The sequence below is a fragment of the Xyrauchen texanus genome, chromosome 30 (genome assembly GCF_025860055.1).
Source record: "Xyrauchen texanus isolate HMW12.3.18 chromosome 30, RBS_HiC_50CHRs, whole genome shotgun sequence".
NCBI classification, from domain to species: Eukaryota; Metazoa; Chordata; class Actinopteri; order Cypriniformes; family Catostomidae; genus Xyrauchen; species Xyrauchen texanus.
The window spans coordinates 8,875,187-8,901,218 of NC_068305.1; the positions used below are offsets into that span (position 1 = coordinate 8,875,187).

Sequence of the window (26,032 nt, forward strand, 5' to 3'; positions counted from 1 at the left end):
TGAAGTAAAAATGTTATATTAGAGGGAAAAATACAACCTCTTAATCACGGCGCTCGTCATTGATTATACAAGCGTGATTACTTACTGGTTTCAATGCAGCATTACTTAGGTTACTGAGATAATGTGAGTAGTTTTTGGCTTGACTAAATTAAGTCTCCTCTCACCCAACTCAACCCCAAGTATCAAAGGTAGTTCTGATGCCACTTCAGTGTAAATAAAATGCAGCATCAGAGATACCTTAAAGCAATCTTTGAACTTTTCTTTTTCTGTACTTTTGGAACTTTGAAGCTCCAAAAACCACATAAATGGAGTATAAAAGTAATGCATAAGACTCCAATGGTTAAAACCATGTCTTCAGAAGTGATATGATAGGTGTGGGTGAGAAACAGGTAAATATTTAAGTCCTTTTTTACTATAAATTCTCCTCCCTGCCCAGTAGGTGGTGATATGCATGAAGAAGGCGATTCGCTTATAAAAAAAGAAGAACAATGTGAAAGTGGATATTTAAGGTAAAAATAGGATTTCAGTATTGATCTGTTTCTCACCCACACCAATCATATCGCTTCTGAAGACATGGATTGATACACTGGAGTCATATTACTTTTATACTGCATTTATGTGCTTTTTGGAGCTTAAAAGTTCTGGCCAACATTCACTTGCATTGTATGGACCTACAAAACTGAGATGTTTATCTAAATTTCTTCATTTGTGTTCTGCAGAAGAAAGTCACACACATCTGGGATGGCATGAGAGTGAGTAGATGATGAGATAATTTTCATTTTTGGGTGAACTAACCCTTTAAAATTTGTTGTTGTCATGATAGAGCATATATTTCATAATTAAAAGTAAAATTTAATATTTTAAACATTAATCTCATATCATTATTTATGCAATTGTAATTACTGTGTAAATGCATTTATGCCACCTCTGGGTTAGGGGGGTTGTGGAAATTTGTTTCCCCTTCTGCAAATTGTGGCCCAATTCTGCATATCGTGGCACTGTTTCACAGCCCCTTCAGCTTATTAGGTCCCCTTTTCATATTGCGGCCCTATTTCATGGCCGGCCCTGCCGTGAAAAGTCCAGATTCTCACAATGGCCAGTCCACCTCTGCTTGCAACCAACAAAAAATGTGTACTTCATAATAATCTGCTCAAAAGAATCAAATGCCTTATGGTACTGTAAGCGATTTTAGCCTTCTGAAGCTTTCATGTGACTGAGCCATTGAATTAGCCACGCCCACTCATTGCAAAACTCCGCCCTCTAAAGATAGTTTTGAGACCAAAAGGAGCAAAAGAGCAGCACTGTTTGTTCCTGTGGCTGTCAAATTCAACAGTGGCAAAATAGCGCCCTCAACTGACAAACATTATGAATCATAGCCTCAACCATCTGCTTCAAATACAACACTATGAGAATGAGCAAAATGATTGACAGGTGAAAATAGTCAAATATGTCTGTGGACACATGTTTGCTGTTTACAAAGTCTACAGCTGTCACAGAGACTGGTGAGATATCTCAGGACACTTATTTCATTAACATCTTTTAAGGGAGTATGACATTTTTTTGCATACATTTCCATGAAACAAACAAACAAACAAACAAAAATCGCTAACAACACCTTTAAACCTAAGAAAACATGTTTACACTCCAGCTCAGAAGGTGGCGTTAAACAACTCCATGAGTTGGCTTGCAGTCCGCCACTAATGCCACAGAAGTAGCACTGTCTGCAAATTAAATTGACAGTTGACACGTCAAAATGAGAATATCTGCATTGCCATTTTAAAAACTACAAATACAATGGTTTAATACTATATTGACGAGCATGATAAATTTAGTCCATTTCAGGTCGGCCATTAACCCAGGTACAGCGACATCGCAACGTTGACGGTTTTTCTGAAAACGAGAACCGTGTGGCGCGTCGTCACGCGCCTCACACGCTCGCTGCCATGTCGTCAGATGATCCCACGCCGAAAAAGAAACACGTTCGGTTCGCCAAGATGGAAGAGGAAAATGACAACGGCGAGCAGGTAGAGGACACGATTTTCAACAAGCGGAAAGACGCTTGGAAAGGACTGAAAAGCGCTCTGAAGGGGGGTAAAGGGGCACCGAGCCTCGGCTCCGTAAAGGTTGATATAGTTCGTCCCGGACGGGGCCACAGCGACACCGGGGCATGTTGGCGATGGCTGGTCAGCCTTGCTCTCTACGCGTCGTTTCTCGGGCTGGTGGGTCTCTATGTTCAGATTGCATGTTTAGTGTATTAGAAAACGATAGCGTCTGTGCTTTACACTATGTGTGGAACATATGGTCTCCTCTGTTATGTGTGGAACATATGGTCTCCTCCTTGTAATGAAAGTTTGATAGTACCAGTATCAGAACAGAGAGGTCTCAAAATAATAAGAGTTAAAAACGGTCGTTATGGTGACTTCCTGGTCGTATTACAGTATCCTGATGAAACAGGATCATTTGCGTAAGGGAAGATGCCAAACACTGTAGGAGTATTGTATCGGGGCTGGCAGGTTAGCAGCACTGTGGCTGTGCTATGTTTTTTTAAATATATCATGGAACTGAATGATTACCAGATCCATGCAACTTTTACATAGTATTTACAAGGTAGCCTACTTCAAAAAGTATCATGGTATTACAAAAGTAAATGCCCAAAGAACATGGTATATTACTAATGGTACCTTGTTCAAAACACTATGGTATTACCATGGCATTTTGTTTTGGTGATGATGACAATGCACGCAGTAGTTTACTTTAAAGAGTGAGAAAGAGCCAGGTTTAGTTACACAGTATTAAACATCTAGATAATTGTTGTATGTGATCAGTGGAATACGTTAAAAATTACAGGGGTAAATGTAGGGCTGCAGAACGATTATGACAAAAATAATAATAATAATAATTGACTATTATTTCCCTTGATATTGTAATTCGGATTAATATTTTTATTAGAATATACTTTAAAGTTAGTAGTGCATTATGAAATGCTTTATAATTCTGTGTGTATATATAAAATACAGAATTTATTATATACACGTACAAAACAAGCTGAGAACTGTGTTCCTGAAACACTTGTTGCTGTTCTATAGTATTAATCCTCCATGAGTGACAACTGGTTAGGTCTGTTTAAAAAAAAAAAAAAATACAAATGCCATAATAAAGTAGTTAAAAAGTCTTTAAGAAACTTTTAAGGTAATCTGTGAAAAAAAAAAAAAAAATATGCAGACTTTTCTGTATACTTTTGTCCAGGCACACTTCTAATTTTCAGGGTTGAATGAAAATAAGTTACACTGAGCTTGTTTACATACACACCAATACACAAATTACTCCCAAAAATCTATTTATAAAAAAATAAAAAATAAATCCAACAAAGCAAAACAATCAGTGTTTGCATGTCATTTGAAATAATCGAGTTATTCTCTCTTTTTGAAGTCAAACCACAAAGAGGCATGTGCGCACATTGGATTAGGACAGAAACGATTAGTCTACGTTATCGGCAATAAAAAATTGCAGAAAAATTTTCATTGGCAAGTAATCGTTTGATCTCATTTAACGTAACATGAGATCACATTAAACTCTTATGATGACACCTGAGAGCAGCACTGCAGTTTGTGTCTGACTGAGGAGAGGAAGAATTACACAGCTCACAGTCCAGATGCAACTTTCCAAACAGCTTCAGGTGACGCAAAGTATGAGATAGTTATAATGCAAAAACACAGTTGAGCATCTTTAAAGAAACACCCCGGCATTACATCTTAAATGCAGTTATATTTATTGCACTATAGCTTTATTAGCGGTGCAGGTTGTAAGATTCAGAAACCCTTGTTATTAATTACACCTTTGTCCATTAAGTGAACTGCAGCCAGCTACCTGTTGCTCGTGCAAACACTCCATAGGGACACAAGGGGACTCGTCATGCGGGCATGAACATAAATGAGAGTAATATTTACAATAACGGTAGTATGTGTAACGTCCTTTTTTAAATGTGTAAATTATATTTAAAACCTTGGCTCCATGACGCTAACTAGCTTGCCTTTTGAAAACGACTTATCAGCTAACATAGCGTACTGATACACACAGACATACTACTGAACTAAACCAGACAGTTTACTGTTGCACTGTTATGTTGCACTATTTTATGTTTTGTATGTCATATTTTTACTACGATCATAAACCAGCGTATTTGCTTAAATTTATCTTGTATACCTGACTATTAGTATAAAGAGAAGATCGTTGAAATGATTTGAAAGTTACGAAGCAAGGTAGCTTGCAATTCGTCAACATTAGCAGGCAAGATCAAGTTAGCTAAAATTACACAGATCGATCATTATGACACTATATTTCACATGCTTTGCAGTTATGCAAGCTTACCTGTTCAATAAGAAGAATGCCAATTCAGGGTCGGTTTTGATCCCCAAAACCGAACGAATGTCCCTCCAGGAATCAAATGCCCTGCCGATGTTCACTCTAGTTTTAGCTCAACCATTATCACGTTCCCACTTAGCCAGATGGGATTCAGTAGATAATTTTTTTTTTGTGTGTGTGTAGGAGTCGGTGTTGTGCTGGGAGCTGGACGTTTGCTGGATTTCATCTCTAAGATAATGTTACCTAGTGTTGCAGACTGTTTTTTTGTCGCTGTTGAATAGCGGTAGAGAAGCACTGAGGCAAGGCTCTCGGGAGTGCACATAAACGTCACATCCTTTAGATTTTCCTGGCAAAACTGACCCGCTCTGTATGAAAATCAGTCTACAGGCTTTAATAGGCAGCCTAGGAAGTCCGGGAAGGGCAAATGTTTTAAGTTGCGTTACAAGCCGTTCACACATTGCCAAAAAAGGTGAATATTACATGAAAATTGTTACATACTGCACCTTTAAACTTAAAATAATACGTAAGCAAATCATGTAAATAATTCAAACTCCGAAACTGGCATTTCTGTTCTGTCAGCACCTCTTCTATGATTTGCTCGAATGTCCCGATCTAAGGGGGAGAGAGAGAAACTGAACCGTCTGATGCGCACTCTGTCACAGGGACGCTCATCCCTCGAGCACGCACTTGCTGCAGCTAGATTATAATGCGAAGTCTCATGACTTATTGAATAATAAGTAATAATGGTCACTGTGCCAACGCAGCTTTCATTTTTATCCCCTTTTCTCCCAATTTTGAATGTCTAATTCCCACTACTTAGTAGGTCCTCGTGGTGGCACATTTACCCCAAGGTAATCCAGGTGGCGGAGGACAAGTCTCAGTTGCCTCCGCTTCTGAGATTGTCATGCATGCACGTGCACATCTCCTTTCCTCCTCGACTGTCAGACTCGTCATCTTGCGCCACACACACATGCAGCAGAGAAAATGTCAGAGAGAAGGGAGGCGAGGGGGTCTTAACATAAGTGAGTGTGTGTGAGTTAAAGCTGTGTTTCTCAACTGCTGGGTCGCGGACAGCAGGGAAAGAACAATAAAAAACCGTAGGTAGCCCTGACATGCCAAACAGCACTGAGGAGGAAAAGAGCAACACTATGCTATGTGCCAAAAAATAAAATAAAATCATTATACATCATCACCTTTACAAATTCTTTTTACAATTTTACATGAGTAAAAGTAGTAGAGGTAGTAAAGGTAGAATCTATAGGTAGCGCACATACAGTATATGTTAATTATTAATAGGACATTTCTTTAAAAGCTCACACAGCTGATGTTATTTTTCATTTAGTAGTTAATTTAAAGGGGTCATGACATGGGTTTTTTTATTGTATTATTATGTTCCCTTAGGTGCAATTATAGTATTAATATATTTTTTTTAAGAAAAACTTTTAAAATCTAGTGATTTATGACCTTTTCCCACCCTGTTTCTCATCCTCTGATTCAAACAGTCTGTTTTGGGGCGTTTTCCATTTAAGACTTCAGTGTTAACGCCCACTGTTATGATTGGCTAACGTCAGTGCCTATGTATCAATTATTGACGCTTCCAGCCAGAACAATATGCAAGTAAACTAAGTAAAAACACTGTGATTATTCATAATGAATGAAATTGCGCTTTAAAAAGTAGTTTAAAGTTTAAAATAGATTACTTACAGTTTGCGTCGTCGTTGTTCCCAGAATAGTTGGCACGGACTTATCTTTGAGCAACAGTTTTCTGGCAAAGCCAGCATCATATTGAGATTTGTTCTCAAAACAGTCATCCTTAAAATGTACAGAACAAACGCTTAAGTTAACACTGCCGTGACTGGGACGTCCGCAAAAAATAAACTGCATCCATTTTTCCCTGACGCCTGGATCTTTCGGCAGCTTATTCAGAGGTTTTGTTTGACCACAGCCAGGAACAGCACATCTGTGTGGCATCGTAATTTTCCTGTGCACAAGTAGTCTCTGTCAGAGCTCGCTGTCCATCGACTGAACACTTGTGAGGCGACGGCGATACTGAAATGAGCGTGAGTTGTCTTGCGCTTAAAGCGTAGTTATCTTGTGCTGGAGGCGGTCATATGCAAACGCTGGTACGTCACTTCTAACTGTCACGTCACTTCTAACCATGAATCCAGAACGAGCTGTATTTTGAGCTTGATTAAATAAATGATTCGTTTAGAATGGGGAGGACGTCTTAAAATATTAAACTTGCAGGACGTTTTAATGATACAAAGACCTCTTATATACCAAAAGATCAAGGCAAATTTGGTTTCTCATGTCATGACCCCTTTAATATGCTTTAGTTATATAACGTGCTATAGTTGCATGCATTTTTTTAAATCATGTTTATAATTCGGTTTATTATAATTCTATTAGCTTTCTCATTTATTATATTTATTTTATTTTCAAAAGGGAGACTTTTTACACATACTTAGATGAAAAAAATGGTTTCGAGTTTCAATTATTATAAAGTGTTTGTTCATCCTAAAAAAAATAAATAAAATAAACCCTTCAGTTTTCACTCCTTTGAGGGTCATTGTAAATGATAATAGTAATCGTGTAATACAGTGATACTGTGAAACCGTGATATTTTCTGAGATGGTTATCATACCGTGAATATCTCATACCATTGCAACCCTACTAGTCATAATGCAGCACATTTGAAGGAAGTCAGAAATAGCAAAAATGCTTTGTGTACCACCTGCATGGTGAAGAATGCAGGGTCGGAAATTAACAGTGTCTGGGCAGAAATTATGCCTAAATTCAAAATATGGGGGCTAAAAATGTCCCCACAAAAAGTTATTGTTTTATTACTAACATCTGATAGCCTATAGGCCTACCTCCAAATACATACATTGCGATCTTAATTGGAATTTTTGCTGAATAATATCAATGTTTCGCTAACATAATTTGTTTTGTGTCATCCATTGTGCAGAGTCAGTGGTGGATGCTCGCACCATAAACGCACACTCGCATATCATGCTCCGCAGCAGTACGGTGTCGTGCTCACACACTAAATTACATGACCGTTCGGACCTTTATTTCAAAATATACTGTCCTAGTAAGTAACACTGTCACTCCATGTGCTATAGCTTACTTACCTGCCCATCGGTTCATCTCACTTATGCATCTGTCTGTCTGAAAAGCTTCCTCAACTGCAAGAAGCCAAAAGTGTTTGAGAGATGGAAATGTTTTTATTAAGTTAATCAGGTCTGAGAGAACATAAAATATAATGTAACCAAATGCTACAATTTAGGTAATAATAATATTAACAAAAATAATATCTGGATAAATAGCCTTGATGTTAAATAAAACATTATTAATTACACAATAGTAGTTTTACTTTAACCACTTTTAGTGTATTAATCATATCTTTGAATAATGTTCATTGTGACATGTTTATTTTTGCATTGATTTATTCAATTGACATGGAGTTGCAAAGTTTTTTTTTTAAGCTCCACATTCCAAATCAGGAGAAATGCTGTTCTCTCTTATATGTTGGTGCATTCGTTTTGTAAGCACTGTTAATTTAATAGCCTAAATGTTTGGAAATACATGCATGAGAGAAGTATGCAATGTAGTAAGTATGCAATTTTTCAGTAACGATGCAAATTATGTAATGTACAGATCATACAATTTTGTAATTATTGAAACGTACCATTTTTCAAATTGAATTGATTAAATTATAACATAAAAGGATGACAGGGTCATTTTATAAGGTTAGAATAGAAAAACAATTGCCCTTGTAAAGGTAAAAAAAAACATATGAGCTGTGTGAGAGGGGAAAAGTGGATTAGCGCTCTGCTCTGTCATCTGATAAAATGATTCTCAATGTCTGTGAGATTTCCAGTGTTTGAATGGTCGGATTTATAAATTTATTTAAAATATTGCTGCCTTTTAGCGGTTTAATAATCACACTAGGACATGACACGATTTTAATTTGTTTTAATTGTTAATTTCAGTGTAAAAAGTGTGACAGATCATGCGTTCAAAATAAGCCTGTGAGCATTTTAAAGCTGTTGTGTGTCATACAGAACGCTGGACTGGTACCGGATGGAGTCGATGCTCGATACTACTGGTTCTGCAGAAACTATGGTATCGTTATATCTTTTTTTATTTTAGTATCGACTTGGTACCGAAGTACCAGAACTTTTGACAAAATTACTAACCAATTCCTATGTGCAGCATGTGCCCAAACACTGGAGTCTGGCCCATATATTAATGGTAACTTCATTCACTATATTTACTCTATAGTCTGCAGTGATGCAAAATCTTTGCTCCTCCTTTAAGCCCCAGGTAGCCAGTATCTCTAAATCCATGAGCAATCACGTCCCCTGAGTGTTCTTGTGAAAAATAGGATGTTTGCAAGTGTGTGTGTTGACAGAGCTATCGTTTGTCTTCAAGGGTCTTTGAACAAAATTCACAAGTTCTATGGGCTATGGTGCTTTCCACGATCCAGTTATCGAATCGGTGCATACCTACTTTGAAGTAATGTATATGTATGTACTGTGGTATTTGAATATGATATTTCAAATCTGATGTAATCACGTACCATGGTACCAGTGCAGTACTTTTTTGTAACTTAACTGTGTATATATATATATATATATATATATATACACACTACCATTCCAAAGTTTAGGGTCACTTACTCTTTTTCTTTTTTCTTTTAGAATAATAGTAGTCATCACAAATATGGAATAATAAAAATATGGGGAAAAAATTCCAAAATAAATAAAAACTAGGTTATATTTTAGCATCTTCAATGTGGCCACACTTTGCCTAGATTTTGCAGAAATGTATGCATTTTCTCAACCAACTTCTTGAGGTATCACCCTGGGATGCATTTTAAACAGTATTGAAGGAGTTCCCATCTATATGCTGGGCACTTAGTGGCTGCTTTTCTTAATTTTTCGGTCCATTATTATGTTGGCACAATTTTATATTTGTCTACAAAACTAATTTAAAACTTTAAAGCATACGCTTATACGCACACAAGGTTTTTAAGATCAGGCAAGTGACCCCAAACTTTGAATGTGTGTGTATACATATATATATAAGCTCTGTAAACAATTAAGAGACCTCTGCAAATGTTTCTCTGGATTTAATATTTATAGGTATGTGTTTGAGTAAAAAATTTCTTTTATTATTATATAAAGTACTGACAACATCTCTCCCAAATTCCAAATAAAAGTATTGTCATTTAGAGCCTTTATTTGCAGAAAATGACAACTAGTATAAATAACAGAAAAGATGCAGTGTTATCAGACCTCAAATAAAGCAAAGAAAACAAGTACATATAATTTTTTTAAATACACTGTACTAATGTTTTAACTTGGGAAGAGTTCAGCAATCAATATTTGGTGGAATAACCCTGATTTTCAATAACAGCTTTCATGCGTCTTGGCATGCTCTCTACCAGTCTTTCACATTGCTGTTGGGTGAATTTATGCCTCTGCTGGCGCAAAAATTCAAGCAGCTCGGCTTTGTTTGATGGCTTTTTGCCATCCATCTTCCTCTTGATCACATTCCAGAAGTTTTCAAAGGGGTTCAGGTCTGGAGATTGGGCTGGCCATGACAGGGTCCGGATCTGGTGGTCCTCACACCTTGATTGACCTGTGTGGCATGGAGCTTTTTCTTGCTGTAAAAAACAATCCTCAGAGTTGGGGAACGTTGTCAGAGCAGAAGGAAGCAAGTTTTCTTTCAGGATTACCTTGTACTTGGCTTGATACATACGTCCTTCTCAAAGACAAATCTCCCTGATTCCAGCCTTGCTGAAGCACCCCCAGATCATCCCAGATCCTCCACCTGGTCATCTAATGGTTAGACGGAGACTTGGAGAGGCCGTCAAGCCACAGTGCCTTGCACCAACTGTGAAATTTGGTGGAGGATCGATGATGATCTGGGGGTGCTTCAGCAAGGCTGGAATCAGGCAGATTCGCCTTTGACGAATTAAGGAGCCAAATGGCTGTTTTTAGTCACCAAATCACAGAATTGCTCGATTTAGATAGAAAGCAGAAGGAAGACAGAAGAAAATAAAGTTCATAGCCCATTAATCTGAGGTTTAATAAACTTTCTAAAATATATTGTTGAGAAGATAAGTTTGTTTTCCCTTTTGTCTCATATTTTCACGCCCTTTAATATTTTATAAAAAAATATAAGCGATTAAAATATTTTTTTTATTTAATACTGCTCTTCACAATCTACATTACAGTTCATTAAAAGTATAGTATACATATAAATAGATTGTTGTTGTCTTTATTTTCCCATTTTTTTTTCCCCAATTTGGAATGCCCAATTCCCAAAGTCCCCATGGTGGCGTAGTGACAAGCTTCGGTCACTGTGGCGGAGGACGAATCTCAGTCAAAAGTAACAGTCAGTAGCTGGTGTGGCCACCAGTTGCATTAAATACTGCAGTGCATCTCCTCATGGACTGCACCAGATTGGCCAGTTCTTGCTGTAAGATGTTACCCCACTCTTCCACCAAGGCACTTGCAATTTCCAAGACATCACCCTCCGATCCAACAGGGATTCCCAATGGGATTGAGATCCGGGCTCTTCGCTGGCCATGGCAGAACACTGACATTCCTGTCTTGCAGGAAGTTGAGCACAGAACGAGCTGTAGGGCTGGTTGAATTGTCATGCTGGAGGGTCATGTCAGGATGAGCCTGCAGGAAGAGTACCACATGAGGGAGGAGAATGTCTTCCCTCTAACGCACAGCATTGAGATTGCCTGCAATGACAACAAGCTCAGTCCGACCATCACCCCTGGTGAGACAAAACCACGACTCGTCAGTGAAGAGCACTTTTTGCCAGTCTTGTCTGGTCTAGGTGGTTGAAGGTGGGATTGTGCGTTTGTGCCAATAGGCAACGTTGTTTCTAGTGATGTCTGGTAAGGACCTGCCTTACAACAGGCCTACAAGCTCTCAGTCCAGCCTTCCTCAGCCCATTGTGGACAGTGAGCACTGATGGAGGGATTGTGCGTTCCTGGTGTAACTCAGGCAGTTGTTGTTGCCGCCATCCTGTACCTGTCCCACAGGTGTGATATTCGGATCTACTGATCCTCTGCAGGTGTTGTTACATGTGGCCTGCCACTGCGAGGATGATCAGCTGTCCTTCCTGTCTCCCTGTAGGGCTGTCTTCGGCATCTCACAGTACAAACGTTGCAATTTATTGCCCTGGCCACATCTGCAGTCCTAATGCCTCCATGCAGCATGACTAAGGCACATTCACGCAGATGAGCAGAGACCCTGGGCATCTTTCTTTTGGTGTTTTTCTGAGTCAGTAGAAATGTATCTTTAGTGTCCTAAGTTTTTATAACTGTGACCTTTATTTGGCTACTATATGTAAGCTGTTAGTGTCTTAACGACCGTTCCAAAGGTGCATGTTCAGTAATTGTTTATGGTTCATTGAACAAGCATGGACAACATTATTTAAACCCTTTACAATAAAGATCTGTAAAGTTGTTTGAATTTTAGGCATTTTAAAACAGAATTTTGTAAAGATCCAGTGTCCTGAAAAAGTTACGTTTCTTTTTTGCTGACTTTATATATGTGCGTGCGCGTGTGTAAATATTGTTGGGGAGTGACGGAATATTAAAATACAAAATAAAATACTGTATTCCACTACAGTTACAATTTAAATATTTGATAATTAGAATACAGTTATATTCAAATGTATTTTGATTACTGAAGAAATTACTTTGCATTTTATTGTTAATTTGTTTCATTAAATATTTAGTCCTTTAAGATGGAAAACATTTCTACATATAAATGATGCGATCCAAAGTGCATTTGAACAGTGGTGAAACACTTTCTTATGATGTGTTACATTCATACGAGCAGACAGAGAAGTAAGTTTAAAGTAAGTTTGGAGCAGAAGAAATAGAAATAAACCTTGTGTAAATTGTCAGCTTTATGCTAAGCTAAAATGCTATTTCTAGCTATTTTACATGCGCATGTTACCAGACACGACCATATTTTATTATAAAGAAAATTCAAGTTGGATCATAATTTCTTTTTTCTAGTAAGACCTTTGGTATTAGGGCAGAAATCGTATTCTAGATAATAATATTTGTGTTGTTTTCCTGTAAAAATATCTTTAAAACAAGATCAATTTGATTTTAGAAACAACACTTTATAAGATACTTAGATTTTTCAGAGAATGTATTTTTTACATGTATGTTTTTCGTCTTACTCTACTGGCAGTTTTTTATAATCAAAACAAGTGAAAATAATCCCAAATATTTAGAATACGTTACTGACCTTGAGTAATCTAAAGAAATACGTTACAATTTACATTTTACAACATGTAATCTGTAGTGGAATACATTTCAAATGTAACCCTCCCTGCCCTGTTTTTATATTTTATATATATATATATATATATATATATATATATATATATATATATATATATATATATATATATATATATATATATATATACACACACACACAGTATATAAATAGTTTTACCTCAGTCTTTTACTGTTACCATATTGCGCAGACACAGAGACTACAAGAGTGCAAATTGAATGAAATCCCAGATGCAGTTTTTTGTGCTACTCCAATCCCAACCAATTATTACCAGGAGAAAAAAAAGTGGTACACAGTATGGGATTTTTAATTGTAAAGAAGCCCGAAATAAACATTGGTCTCTTATTTTTTAATGTCTGCACTCCTAGTTGTGAGCTCACTGATGGCTGATTTGCTGAGAAAGTGAATCTGATTCAAACTGCTAACCTAAGTTCCTGAGTTCAAACCCTCAGTTCTTTTCAGGTGATTCATGAAAAAGATCTGGTTCAAAAGAATAATTGGTTGATGACTCTCTCGTGCTGGGTTTGTTGTTGTTAGAAGAAGCTTTTATTATGGTCAAACATTATACCTAATTTAGTTTTTGCATATATACAGTGATTTGTTTTTTCCACATATCCCAGCTAAGCTGGGGTCAGAGTGCAGGGTCAGCCATGATAAGGCGCCCCTGGAGCAGATAGGTGCAGCGAGCTTGTCACCACAACAGAATGGGTGAAAAGCGGCACGAGACATACTAGTGCACACTCTAGAGATGTATTCGATAACTCACAAGATGATATCTGATGAAGCCGCATATGAACGCACACAACTCTATTGCCACCAATGTCGACTAGGTTTTAAATCGCAATAAAAAATGTTTGGTTGCATTTGTGACCACTTAAGTTGCAGTCTGGAGCCCTGTTATACACATTTTAAACAACATATTCAAAAGGTTGGAACCTAATAACGAAAATAGAATTAATAATTATATTGTAAAAATAATAATTTAAGTGCTACTATATCAAATCTACTATGCAAAACAACAACAAAAAAAAAACAACAACATCCACAGCCCTGGTATTTAGATATTGATTGTATTTTCCACATGTACCTGTTGGTATTTATGTTTGTTACATCAGACCTACATATAAGATTAGTGTGATTATGATATTTGTCCAAATGTATTAGTGCATGGTAATGAAATGATACATTTGTTTTTGGTTTATTTACAGGGAATGGCCATCTCTGTATTGGGCCCTACCTTTGAAGACCTGGCTATCAATGTCAATAAGAACATCAGTAATTTGTCCTACATCTTTGTGGGTCGTTCTGCGGGATATATTGGTGGTTCTCTGTTAGGAGGGATCCTATTTGACTATGTAAATCACCATCTGTTGCTGGGTAAGGCACACAGATTCCACATAAAAAATAATATTGTGCTACATTTGACTTATGACAAAAAAGTTATTGGTGATGATGGGGATAATCATTAAGGGTATGAGCTAATAATGCAAAGGTTACAAGTTGGGGAAAAGTACATATGATTGAGATCTTTTCCCTGCTCTATCACAAGTGTGCCTTAGAACAAGACCCCCAAAAAAACACCCCAAAAGAAAATAAATGCTGGCTCGATTAATCTTAGATGTATCTTGGAATAACCCTTGCTAGGTGAACTGTTTCCTGTGATGTAAAGAAAAGATTTTAGAAAAGAAATGTCTGCCGTTCTGTTATTTTAAATCGAAAGCCGTGTCTCAAATTATGCACTATATGTAAACTGTGCACTCTGCCATCCAGTGCATTCATTTTCAAAGGGTATTATCATCTTGGGCTGATTGGTTAATCAAAATAAAATGGAAATTGCATGTAGGAAATTAGCGACTTTGTGGCAGGGTATATTTACATCTGCCAGAATTCATCACCAATAATATGTAAACATTTTATATGTAAATAAGTTTAGGAATCTTGGCCGCGTTCGACCACCTCTGCCCATTGTGTTTTATGAAGGATAAATGACAAACGATCAGATTAGAAATCTGAATAAACATTACCCACCATTAAATATGTCATATTTGTGGCTTGTTGTATCTACTCAGAATTTATATGTCAGGGATTTTAGCTCAAGAAGGGAATAGTGATTAATTCAGGGAATATTGAAAGAAATAAGGTGCATGTCTGATCACTCGGCCATGCATAGTTGATATGACACATCTGTTAACTCTTTAGAGTAATACTATTCTCATTGCCATCGAAAATAATATCACAAATATGTTGAAATATTGTTTGAGCACAGAGCATAGACCTTTAACAATAAATTGACAAGATTATTTATTAAAATATACCAAAGTCAAATCCTCTTTTGAATGCAAACAAGACTTTATAATCTAAAACATAGACAAACATAAAACAGGTTGGTGAATGCGCTATGAGAGAAGGTGAATGGAAATGATTTGTAACAGAGAAAATGTAACTTTATGTAAACGTCTATAGACCATGCCATAAATCATCAATACTTAATTTAACCTGAAGTATTTAAATAAAACACCAGCACTTTCTAGCAAAAGTCTGGTGATGTACTTGTGTTTCGTTTCATTGCGTTGCTTTGGTTCTTTTTTTCTTTGGCTGGGTCAGTAGAAAGTTCTGGTTGTTCTCCGTTAATATTTTTGGATCTCTCTAACTATCATGGATGCCGATAACCTTCTCTGAAAATATCACTGTATCGTGGTGTACGGTATTACACAATTAGTATTATCAGTTACAAAGATCCTTAAAGGAGTGAAAACTGGAGTTTTTTTTTTTTTTTTTTGGTTGAGCAAACACTTTATTATAACTGAAACTTGAAAATGAAGTATGTGTAAAGAAAAGTCTCCGTTTTGAAAATAAATAAGTAAATAGAATAAATAAGGAAGCTAACGGAATTATAATAATAAACCAAATTGTAAACATGATTAAAAAAATAGCATGTAACTATAACATGTTATATAAATAAAGCATGTTAGTTTACATGTTAGAATAGCATGTTAAATTAACTACTAAATTAAAAATAACATCAGCTGTGTGAGCTTTTAAAGTAATGTCCTATGATTATTAATAATTAACATATACTGTATGTGCGCGACTGTGCAGCCAGACTGCTCTTGTTTGTACCTTTAACTCAGTGGTTCTCAACTGGTTTTGCTTCAGGACCCAGATTTTACATTGGAAATCAAGTGGCAAACCACCATAATATCCTGGTACTCATAGTGCTCGCAACATTGTTTTTGTGAACACAGCTCTACTGTACTTGCACTGCAAAATGATACAGAATTGTGCAAAACATTTGGATGCAGCTATTTTTAAATGTTCACTGATTGTCCTAAAATTGTAATCTCCAAATAAATGTACACCTGCTGTAGCTGACTAGATTACATTTTTTTAAATTACACAAATACAGAAAAAAGTAATACACGAAAAGACACCTTCACGTATGAATTCACTGCCTGTGGAAAGGGACTTTTCTCATTTTTTGGTAGGGCCCCACATATCTTTGGTATGCTACCGAGTGTTTTGTAAATGTATTTAGTTGAAACATGTTTTTATAGATCTTAGTCTTTTAAATTGAAATAAGCATACGCGTGATATAAAATAACTTCCCTTGTGTTCAGTTATTTGCTTAAAACAAAAAACAAACTTTTTTTGGAAACAGATTTAAAATACATGATAAATTATGATTTCCATGGTGATCTATTGCCCACAGTTTATTTATCTCTGCAGGCTTTTCCTTGATGATCACCGCATTTGGAATGTCTGGCACTCCCTTCTGTAAAAAGGCTTGGCTACTCACAGCTTTGATGTCCAGTGTGGGGGTGTCAATGGGAGTTTTAGATACAGGTAATGCACATGTTTACAAGCTTGGAATGTATAAAACTTTGCAGGGGTTTTATTCTACTGTTATGCATGCACACACATTGCAGATTCAGTCTATGCCAAAAGTTACAAATTTATAATCTATAAAACACACACCATCACACGTATTTTCCGTTATTTTCGAATTGTGTTCAGTTACATATATCACGTTTTGAGGTGTAAGACAACATTCAATCAAGAATCTGATCTGTTAAATGCACTTGACTGATGTGGAATGGCCTGGTAAATCTGATGTATTCATTAGTCGAATGGACAATTGAAAAACTGGTGGTCTGCTATCTGGACTGGCCTTGCACAACATTGGTATAAAATGTGCTGGCTGTCCGGGAATCCGATGTGAAACACGGTGACAACCCTGATGATATCAGATAGTATTTTACAACGCAAAAATACATTTCTTAATCACTATCTGTGTACTACCTTTTAAGGATCTATAAAAACAGTAAAAAATTACTTGAAAAGCTATATTGCAAAACTTTGGTTAGGTTTTATGCTTAATACACTCAAACATAATTTCCCAATGGTGTGGGTATAAGACACTTCAATAATATATGCTAATGATAAAATATATTCTAGATATAAAAATATATATTTTCCTTATAAACAAGTCTTAATATACAATTATGATTCCCATGTAAATGTATCTTGTTTAAAGGATGTTTAGATATTTTTACACTAAAACAAGCAAAGATTAAGAAAATATTGTTTAGTAGCAGTCTATTCCAATGCAACATGTATGATTCAGTGTGTATATTATCTACAGTAGTTAATCTTGTATATAGATGAGGTTATACATAGTTAAAACAGACATTGTAACATCCATATATATACACTCACCTAAAGGACTATTAGGAACACCATACTAACACTGTGTTTGACCCCCTTTCGCCTTCAGAACTACCTTAATTCTACGTGGCATTGATTCAACAAGGTGCTGAAAGCATTCTTTAGAAATGTTGGCCCATATTGAGAGGATAGCATCTTGCAGTTGATGGAGATTTGTGGGATGCACATCCGGGGCACGAAGCTCCCGTTCCACCACATCCCAAAGATGCTCTATTGGGTTGAGATCTGGTGACTGTGGGGGCCATTTTAGTACAGTGAACTCATTGTCATGTTCAAGAAACCAATTTGAAATGATTCGAGCTTTGTGACATGGTGCATTATCCTGCTGGAAGTAGCCATCAGAGGATGGGTACATGGTGGCCATAAAGGGATGGACATGGTCAGAAACAATGCTCAGGTAGGCCGTGGCATTTAAACGATGCCCAGTTGGCACTAAAGGGCCTAAAGTGTGCCAAGAAAACATCCCCCACACCATTACACCACCACCACCAGCCTGCACAGTGGTAACAAGGCATGATGGATCCATGTTCTCATTCTGTTTACGCCAAATTCTGACTCTACCATCTGAATGTCTCAACAGAAATCGAGACTCATCAGACCAGGCAACATTTTTCCAATTTTTTCAACTGTCCAATTTTGGTGAACTCTTGCAAATTGTAGCCTCTTTTTCCTATTTGTGGTGGAGATGAGTGGTACCTGGTGGGGTCTTCTGCTGTTGTAGCCCATCCGCCTCAAGGTTGTGCGTGTTGTGGCTTCACAAATGCTTTGCTGCATACCTCGGTTGTAACGAGTGGTTATTTCAGGCAAAGTTGCTCTTCTATCAGCTTGAATCAGTCGGCCCATTCTCCTCTGACCTCTAGCATCAACAAGGCATTTTCACCCACAGGACTGCCGCATACTGGATGTTTTTCCCTTTTCACACCATTCTTTGTAAACCCTAGAAATGGTTGTGCATGAAAATCCCAGTAACTGAGCAGATTGTGAAATACTCAGACCGGCCCATCTGGCACCAACAACCATGCCATGCTCAAAATAGCTTAAATCACCTTTCTTTCCCATTCTGACATTCAGTTTGGAGTTCAGGAGATTGTCTTGACCAGGACCACACCCCTAAATGCATTGAAGCAACTGCCATGTGATTGGTTGATTAGATAATTGCATTAATGAGAAATTGAACAGGTGTTCCTAATAATCCTTTAGGTGAGTGTGTGTGTATATATATATATATATATATATATATATATATATATATATATATATATATATATATATATATATATATATATATATATATATATATATAGTGATATGGAGGAGACGGGTAGGGGAATAAAGCATGTACACACAATCTTCCGCTAACTGGGAGTTATAAGAGATCTTTGTGCTGCTTCTTGCGTGCGTACGGTTTTATAAATCTAAAATACAAAATCTGACTTTTGTGCATATGCACACTTTTAGTATGAAATCTACACAAAGTTTTACATATGAGGCCCCAGGTCTTGTCCGAAGTCCCTTTTATAAATAAATGAGTGTAAGATTGTGCACACATGCAGCAGCTTTATTCCTTAATTCCTTACAATTTAAGGTAATAATAAAAATAAAATATGCACAAACAAGAAAAAAGTATCAGGGATGCAAACTCATTAGGGGCGAATAAAGTGAGCGAATCAATGGTCCACGAACATTTATTCCTTGGATATTTTTTTTAAAGAATGAGCTAAAAGCACCTATTCCAGCGATTTATTTGATTTCAAGTATAGCAAATTAACTGTAAAATTGTGCAGAATAAGTTACAAAAATAAAGGGTATTTTGATGTGGCTTGCTCTGTTTCACAAATTTGTTCAATTTTATTAACTGATTATTTCACTGACCCCTTCTGGAGATGCCACTAGGTGGCATCAAATGAGCATCTATGTGTTATGAGGGAGTCATTGACTCCTTTTAAATTAAAATGTTTTACATGTAGTCATTTAGCAGACACTTTTATCCAAAGCAACTTACAAATGAGGAACATTAGCAATTTGTCATACTGAAGTCAACATTATCTGCAGTATTATACAGCCACATTCTCAAATTGACTGGAGTAGTATAGAAGCTAGCGCAGAAGAGTCAGACAAGGACATTTTGAGACGTTCATGAACGAAATCTACAAAGACACTTTATATTGTGTAAGCATTAAAAGAAAGTATATCTATAATTTTCCTTCAGTTTGTGAACCCTTTAGTTAGACTTTTTATCCAAAAAGACAACAATAATAGTCTAATAATAATAATGAGTTTTAATAACGTCCTTACCTTCTCCTTTGTTAACATTTGCATGTCTACAAATATCCTGACTTTAGTAGAATGTTTAGGAATTATAAGAACAAAGCAGATCTGTGATTTTCCTACAGTATTTAAATGGCTGAACATGACTTTTATGAGAGAAAACCGTAATAATGGCATAATAATAATAATAATAATAATGAATTTCAATAACGTCCTTTCGTCATTTGCGTCGGGGCGTCAACATTCTGCTCAAGCCAGTGTCAAGCTGTTATTGCCCTCCACATGACAAGCGTTACAGAAAGTGTCACTGAGGGATGATTTTACTCATTTGCCATGCAAGAAAGCAGATGTGCATAATAAACATTGAAAACATGTATTTGGAAGAGAGATAACTGGCAATTGCTTTTATTTCAGAAAGTAAAAAAAGGACTCGTTTATGTTAAGGTCTTAGCATTTTCTTGGTGAATATAATTACTTAAGATCAAACACTGGGGTCTCTGGAACTTTGGAAACTATAATATTTAACTAAGAAATATTGAGATTAAATATCTCCTTAAATTTGGACAGTTTAAAATATTTCTTGAACCTTTGTTCAAGGCAAAAACGTGTGTGGAAAAACACTTGTGTAAAGATGGGGCTGAGGTTGCGCTGACGCATCTCTATAGACTTCAGTGTATTGTGCAGACTCTTATGCCAATTTGCTGAAGTGAACGAACAGCACAGCCCTCTCTTTTTATTTCGTAAAATAATCTCTACTTCAACTCAACTCGATCACTGGCGAGTGAAATTTTAACAATTACTATCCAGTGGATAATAACTGACATAGTTTAGTGGCATGGCGCGAAATTTACTCGCATATGCAGAAGGCTGCTTTTAGTATTATTTGCTTAAACAGATCACAGAAACCAAACCATAAGGCCTAGAGACATTAAACTTTTTGGGATGGTAGTACTACAGCTCACTACTCCTTGGGTCATTATGAAATTTGCGCTCAGCCCACTAGATTTTCTGCCACTTTGGATTGTTGGCTTTTTCAAACTAGTCCATTAGGCTGCCCTAATGGAACAAAACCATTGCAGAAAGAATCTCTGGATTACCAATATCTATAATGATAAAAAATATTATAGTTAAATATTATTTCAATTATATGATCATTTGCATCACTTCTCCTAGAATGCATATGTGGGTCCAAATATAACCCATATTTCTGTCCTTTGGTATTCAATGCATTTAACACTGGTATTATTTTCTGGTTTCTGTTATGTTATTAAATATACCGGTATGTTAAATACCATGTTTACGTTCATAATTGTGTAGTTTGCATGTATAGAATGTTATCATTCAGCTGATGCTTTTCTCCAAAATGCTTGCCATTACACCCATTACAGGGACAGTCTACATGGAGCAACCTGAAGTTAGATGCCTAGTTCACAGCAAGGGCACAATGGTCATAGCTCCTGGACCACTTCTTAGTGTACTTGAACCTGCAACTTTTCTTTTTTCAGTACGCCTCACCACTTCAAACAACAAATATAGCTACATAATCTTCTGTAGGAATATAGTGTCATACATCAATATAGAGAACAGCCGTGGCCAAAAGTATTGGCAGTGACATACATTTTGTGTTTTGCAAAGTTTGCTGCTTCAGTATTTGTAGATTATTTTTTCACATGTTTTTATGGTATACTGGAAAACAATGATAAGCATTTCATATGTTTGAAAGGCTTTTATTGGTAAAAACATTCAGTATATGCAAAGAGTCAATATTTACAGTGTTGACCCTTGTTCTTCATAACCTCTGCAATTTGCTCTGGCATGCTGGATATCAGCTTCTGGGCCAAATCCTGAATGATGGCGATCCATTCTTTCCTTATTAGTGCTCTGAGTTGATCACAATTTGTGGGCTTCTGCTTGTCCAATCTCCTTTTGAGGATTGAACACAGGTTCTCTATGGGATTAAGATCCGGGGAGTTGCCTGGGCACGGATCCAAAATTTCAATGTAATGATCCAAGCCACTTCATTATCACACTTGCCTTGTGACATGGTGCTCCATCATGCTGGAAAATGCACTGATTGTTGGGAGAAGTTGCTCTTGCAGGACATTTTGATACCATTATTTATTCATGGCAGTGTTTTTGGGCAGAATTGTGAGAGAGCCCACTCCCTTGGATGAAAAGCATCCCCACACATGGATGGTCTCAGGATGCTTCACTGTTGGCACGACACAGGACTCATGGTAGCGTTCACCTTTTCTTCTCTGGACTATCGATTTTCCAGATGTCCCAAACAGTCAGAAGGGGGCTTCATCAGAGAGAATAACTTTGCACCAGTCTTCTGCTGTCCAATCCTTGTAATTCTTACAGAATTTCAGTCTGTCCTTGATGTTTTTCTTGGAGAGAAGGGGCTTCTTTGTTCCCTTCTTGACACCAGGCCATTGTCCAAAAGTCTTTGCCTCATTCTGCGTGCAGATGCACTCACACCAACCAGCTGCCAATATTGAGCAAGCTCTGCACTGGTGGTGACATGATTCCGTAGCTGACTCCTCAGGAGGAGATGTCTTGGCACTTGCTGGGCACTCTGGGACATCCTGAAGACTTATACACTGCAGTTGAACCTCTCTCCTTGAAGTTCTTGATGATCCGGTAAATGGTTCTTTCAGGTGCAATATTCTATGCAGCAATTTCCTTGCATGAGAGGCCTTTTTGATGCAAAGCGATGATGGCTGCATGTCTTTCTTTAGAGGTAATCATTGCTAACAAGAACACAATGGTTGGAAGCAATAGTTCCCTCCTTTTATAGCAATCAGTCTGCTCTTATAATCCAATCAGAATGATAGTGATTTCACCTGACTAGTACTTGTTCAGGACCCAGGTGCTGCTGTTATAATTAGTGAAATTATGATAGCTGGTCATTTTGCGCCAGGGCCAAAAAACTGTGAAATTTGGGTTTTTGTGATAAAGTTAATTTTTTTTGGCCAATGAAGCTTTCTGCAATTATTTAAAAAGCATCTGATCACTTTGCACAATAATCTAGAAACAATGTGAATCAACACCACAACAACTGAAGTACAAAAATTTGTGAAACACAAAATGTATGTCACTACCAATACTTTTGGCCACGGCTGTACACAAGGTTGTCATTTTACAAGTTTATAATGAAGTTATAACATTTTATCCCAGTCCATTTCCATTATTTGTTTGCGCTTATGTGGGTAGAGTTGCTGATTAATTTCATATTTTACCACCAAACCTGGAAATTGCCCATATTTCTGTTATACAATTTCATAAGTGTTAATTTTCTTGAAAAACTGTTTTTGTTTTATAATTACACATTTAGATTTCACCTGGGTCTTTTTTGACCCACAATATGTATTAAAGAGGGGTGACGTTACATATGCGTTCTGGGGTTAAGCAATTTTGACACCAGGAATTTTGTTATGACAAATCATTCTTGCATTTACATTTTACATTTAGCAGATGCTTTTATCCAAAGGGACTTACAAATAAGAAACATTACAAGCAATTTGTCATACAAAAAACAACTATATCTCAGAATTGCAATGCCAAGTTCCTGAAGTAGTTATACAGAAGCTACGAAAGAAGAAACAAACAGACAGACAAAAAGCACCTTTTCCGCCATTGGGCCAAACAGTTCTGAGGACAGTTATAAACAGTTCCAGTAGCATTTTCATTTGAGCAAAATTTAGTAAGGTTAGATTAGTAATGTGGTGACAAATCATTGGTCAATTGCCCAGTCAGTCCATTCTTATCCTTACTGCGCAGCACCACAGTGGAAAAAGAAACGGTGACCATGTCAACAAGCCTGTATTGGTATAGAATGGCAACTGTCTGGCCCAATGGTGAAAAAGGCTATAGAGAGTTTTTTTTTTTCTAGCATCAACAAAGCCTTCAAAGGTGCTGCTGTAACTGAGTCTTTGTTTTTTAACAGGTGGTAATGTTCTCATACTGAACACATGGGGAGAACAGGCTGGCCCTCACATGCAGGCTCTGCACTTCAGCTTTGCTGCTGGAGCATTTGCCTCCCCGATAATAGCCAAGCTGCTGTTTGGCCACAGTCCAGACAATGCCTCCATGTACACATCTCTGATGTCTGGCCACGCCTCCAAGACGATTAGTGCCATCTTGCCATTCTCCCATTCTAAGAGCAACGTTATATCGTCCATGTGGGCCTACATTGTGATTGGTGCTTTTATTTTATTGGTGTCCATCCTCTTTTTCATCCTGTACTCCCAGAGTTCCCCTACTTCAAAAAGGGCTAAAACCCCCTCAGGAAAGCTGCTGTTCTCCAAACACCACAACACTCTCATATTCCTGCTGTCCATGTTTTTTTTCTTCTATGTTGGAAATGAGGTAGCATATGGCTCCTTTATATTCACCTATGCGAAGGACTATGCTGGTATGGATGAAGCTCAGGCAGCAGGGCTGAACTCGCTTTTCTGGGGAACGTTCGCAGCTGGCCGAGGTCTGGCCATCTTTTTTGCGACTTGTCTGCACCCAGGCACCCTGATCCTGATGAGTCTAGTGAGCACTACAGTTTCTTCTCTCTTGCTGCTTCTTTTTAACAAAAATAGCCTTATGCTCTGGGCTTGCACTGCCCTGTATGGTGTCTCCATGTCTACCATATTTCCCAGTGGGATTTCATGGTTGGAGCAGTACACAACAGTAACAGGGCGGTCAGCTGCAGTGTTTGTAGTGGGTGCAGCCCTCGGTGAGATGGTCCTGCCAGCTCTGCTGGCTTTTTTACTGGGGAAGTTGAAAAATGAACCATTGCTGATGTACCTGGCACTCGGGACATCCACCTTCACCTCTATCCTGTTCCCTGTTACGTACAAACTAGTGTCACCAGGAAGTGCGTCTGCACTTCGGAAAGTGCCGGGCAGAAGCACAAAGGATGCCGATGACAGTGAGTACCGACAAGCCCTGCTGGACAATGTGGAGGAAGAGGAGGACCAGGAGAATGATGGTGAAGCTGACCAATGGAACGATGCAGATTTTGAGGTGATAGAGATGGATGATGCTAGCCTGGTAAGCTCTCCTTCTAAAGCCTCAATGCCTCCTGATGTTGCAGCCAGTGCTGTTGTTGCCCAGTCAATGGTCACTCCCTCAGTCCCACTGCCAGCACCCTCAACAGACCCCTCAGCCTTTGCCCCTTTGCCGATCACACTGGCCTTTCCTACAGACTCTCCCAGACGAAAACTGTTCATGTCCCTCAACAGGGAGAAGGAGGACTGATATATTGTACTACATCAAGAAGATCTCAAGACTATATTCCTGAGCCAGTAACTGCAAGGTGGTTTGTTGAATAGTCCTTTCCACAGCAACCTGAAGCATTCATGCAAGAGGCCATTTAGCACTTATTAAACATGTCAGTTGCATGCTCAGATATTTTTACATATACTTGCTTTCTTATTGCAGACTTACTCAGCACCACTGTTCTTGTTTGAGTGGAGGTTCCTGGATTATCAAAAAATTGAATTTAGACATTTCAAAAAAATAAAAAAATAGGACAGAATATTAGGATTGTAGGTTTTCAAAATCTCTCACGTTGCATATTAAATATTTTTATTAATTTTTGCCACTATTCTGTATATTGTTAATTACCAAAAATGTACATAATGACTTTTAATCTTTCTGAAATTTTGTGATTTTTCTGTTATGCCCTCACTAATGATAATTTCGGCAGTTTAATTTCAGTACTTTAGCACTTTATTAGAAATGTTGTTTTAAAGGCTTCTTTTTATTTATTTTTACCAAAATTGCATTGTGAAAAATTGCTGTGTTTAAAAAACGCTTCAAGGAATAGTCAACAAAAGTACTTACTTTTGAATTTTATAATATACACTTTATATCTCCACCCTCAAACGTTCTTTTAAAAACAAAGCACACAAAGGTGTGTTTTTTTTATTTTTTTTAACAAGTTTACAAATACATACTGTGTTCTGTAGATCTGGAAATTAAAGACTCAGTCTTTTATGTGGGTAACAATGTCTGGTTTAGAAAAGAGGAAAGCATTAGAAAAGTGTTAACAGAAAAAACAAACAAAACAATCACAGACAATATATATACTCTTGCCATAAATTATCAAACATATTGCAGAAGTCCAAGAAGTTAAGGCTGATACGGACTTGTCGGTGTGGACAAGGGACAAAAAAAGTCTCCAAAATCAGGTCTTGATAAAAAAAACTTTCCCAAACTTTTTCATCAGTACAGACAGAACTTTAGATCACTATAAATGTCTTGTTTACAAGAGACTGATTTGATAAACAAAAGCATTTATCGTTGGATTCAAACAAGACTCCGACTCG

The 26,032-nt window shown here is 37.3% G+C and overlaps 1 protein-coding gene across 2 annotated transcripts; it reads left to right on the forward strand.

The window, feature by feature from the left end:
* The first annotated feature begins 1,713 nt into the window (after positions 1-1,713).
* LOC127623807 (sodium-dependent glucose transporter 1-like) lies at positions 1,714-25,407 on the forward strand. Of its 2 annotated transcripts, none has more exons than XM_052098329.1 (4): positions 1,714-2,219; positions 13,922-14,090; positions 16,440-16,556; positions 23,656-25,407. In XM_052098329.1, the coding sequence occupies exons 1-4, from the start codon at positions 1,944-1,946 to the stop codon at positions 24,957-24,959; spliced, it is 1,866 nt and encodes a 621-aa protein (XP_051954289.1). In that variant the 5' UTR covers positions 1,714-1,943; the 3' UTR covers positions 24,960-25,407. The 2 variants fall into 2 exon arrangements, with proteins under 2 accessions (XP_051954289.1, XP_051954290.1); XM_052098330.1 differs by having other exon boundaries at positions 1,714-2,024; positions 23,656-24,965.
* The last annotated feature ends 625 nt before the right edge of the window (positions 25,408-26,032 follow it).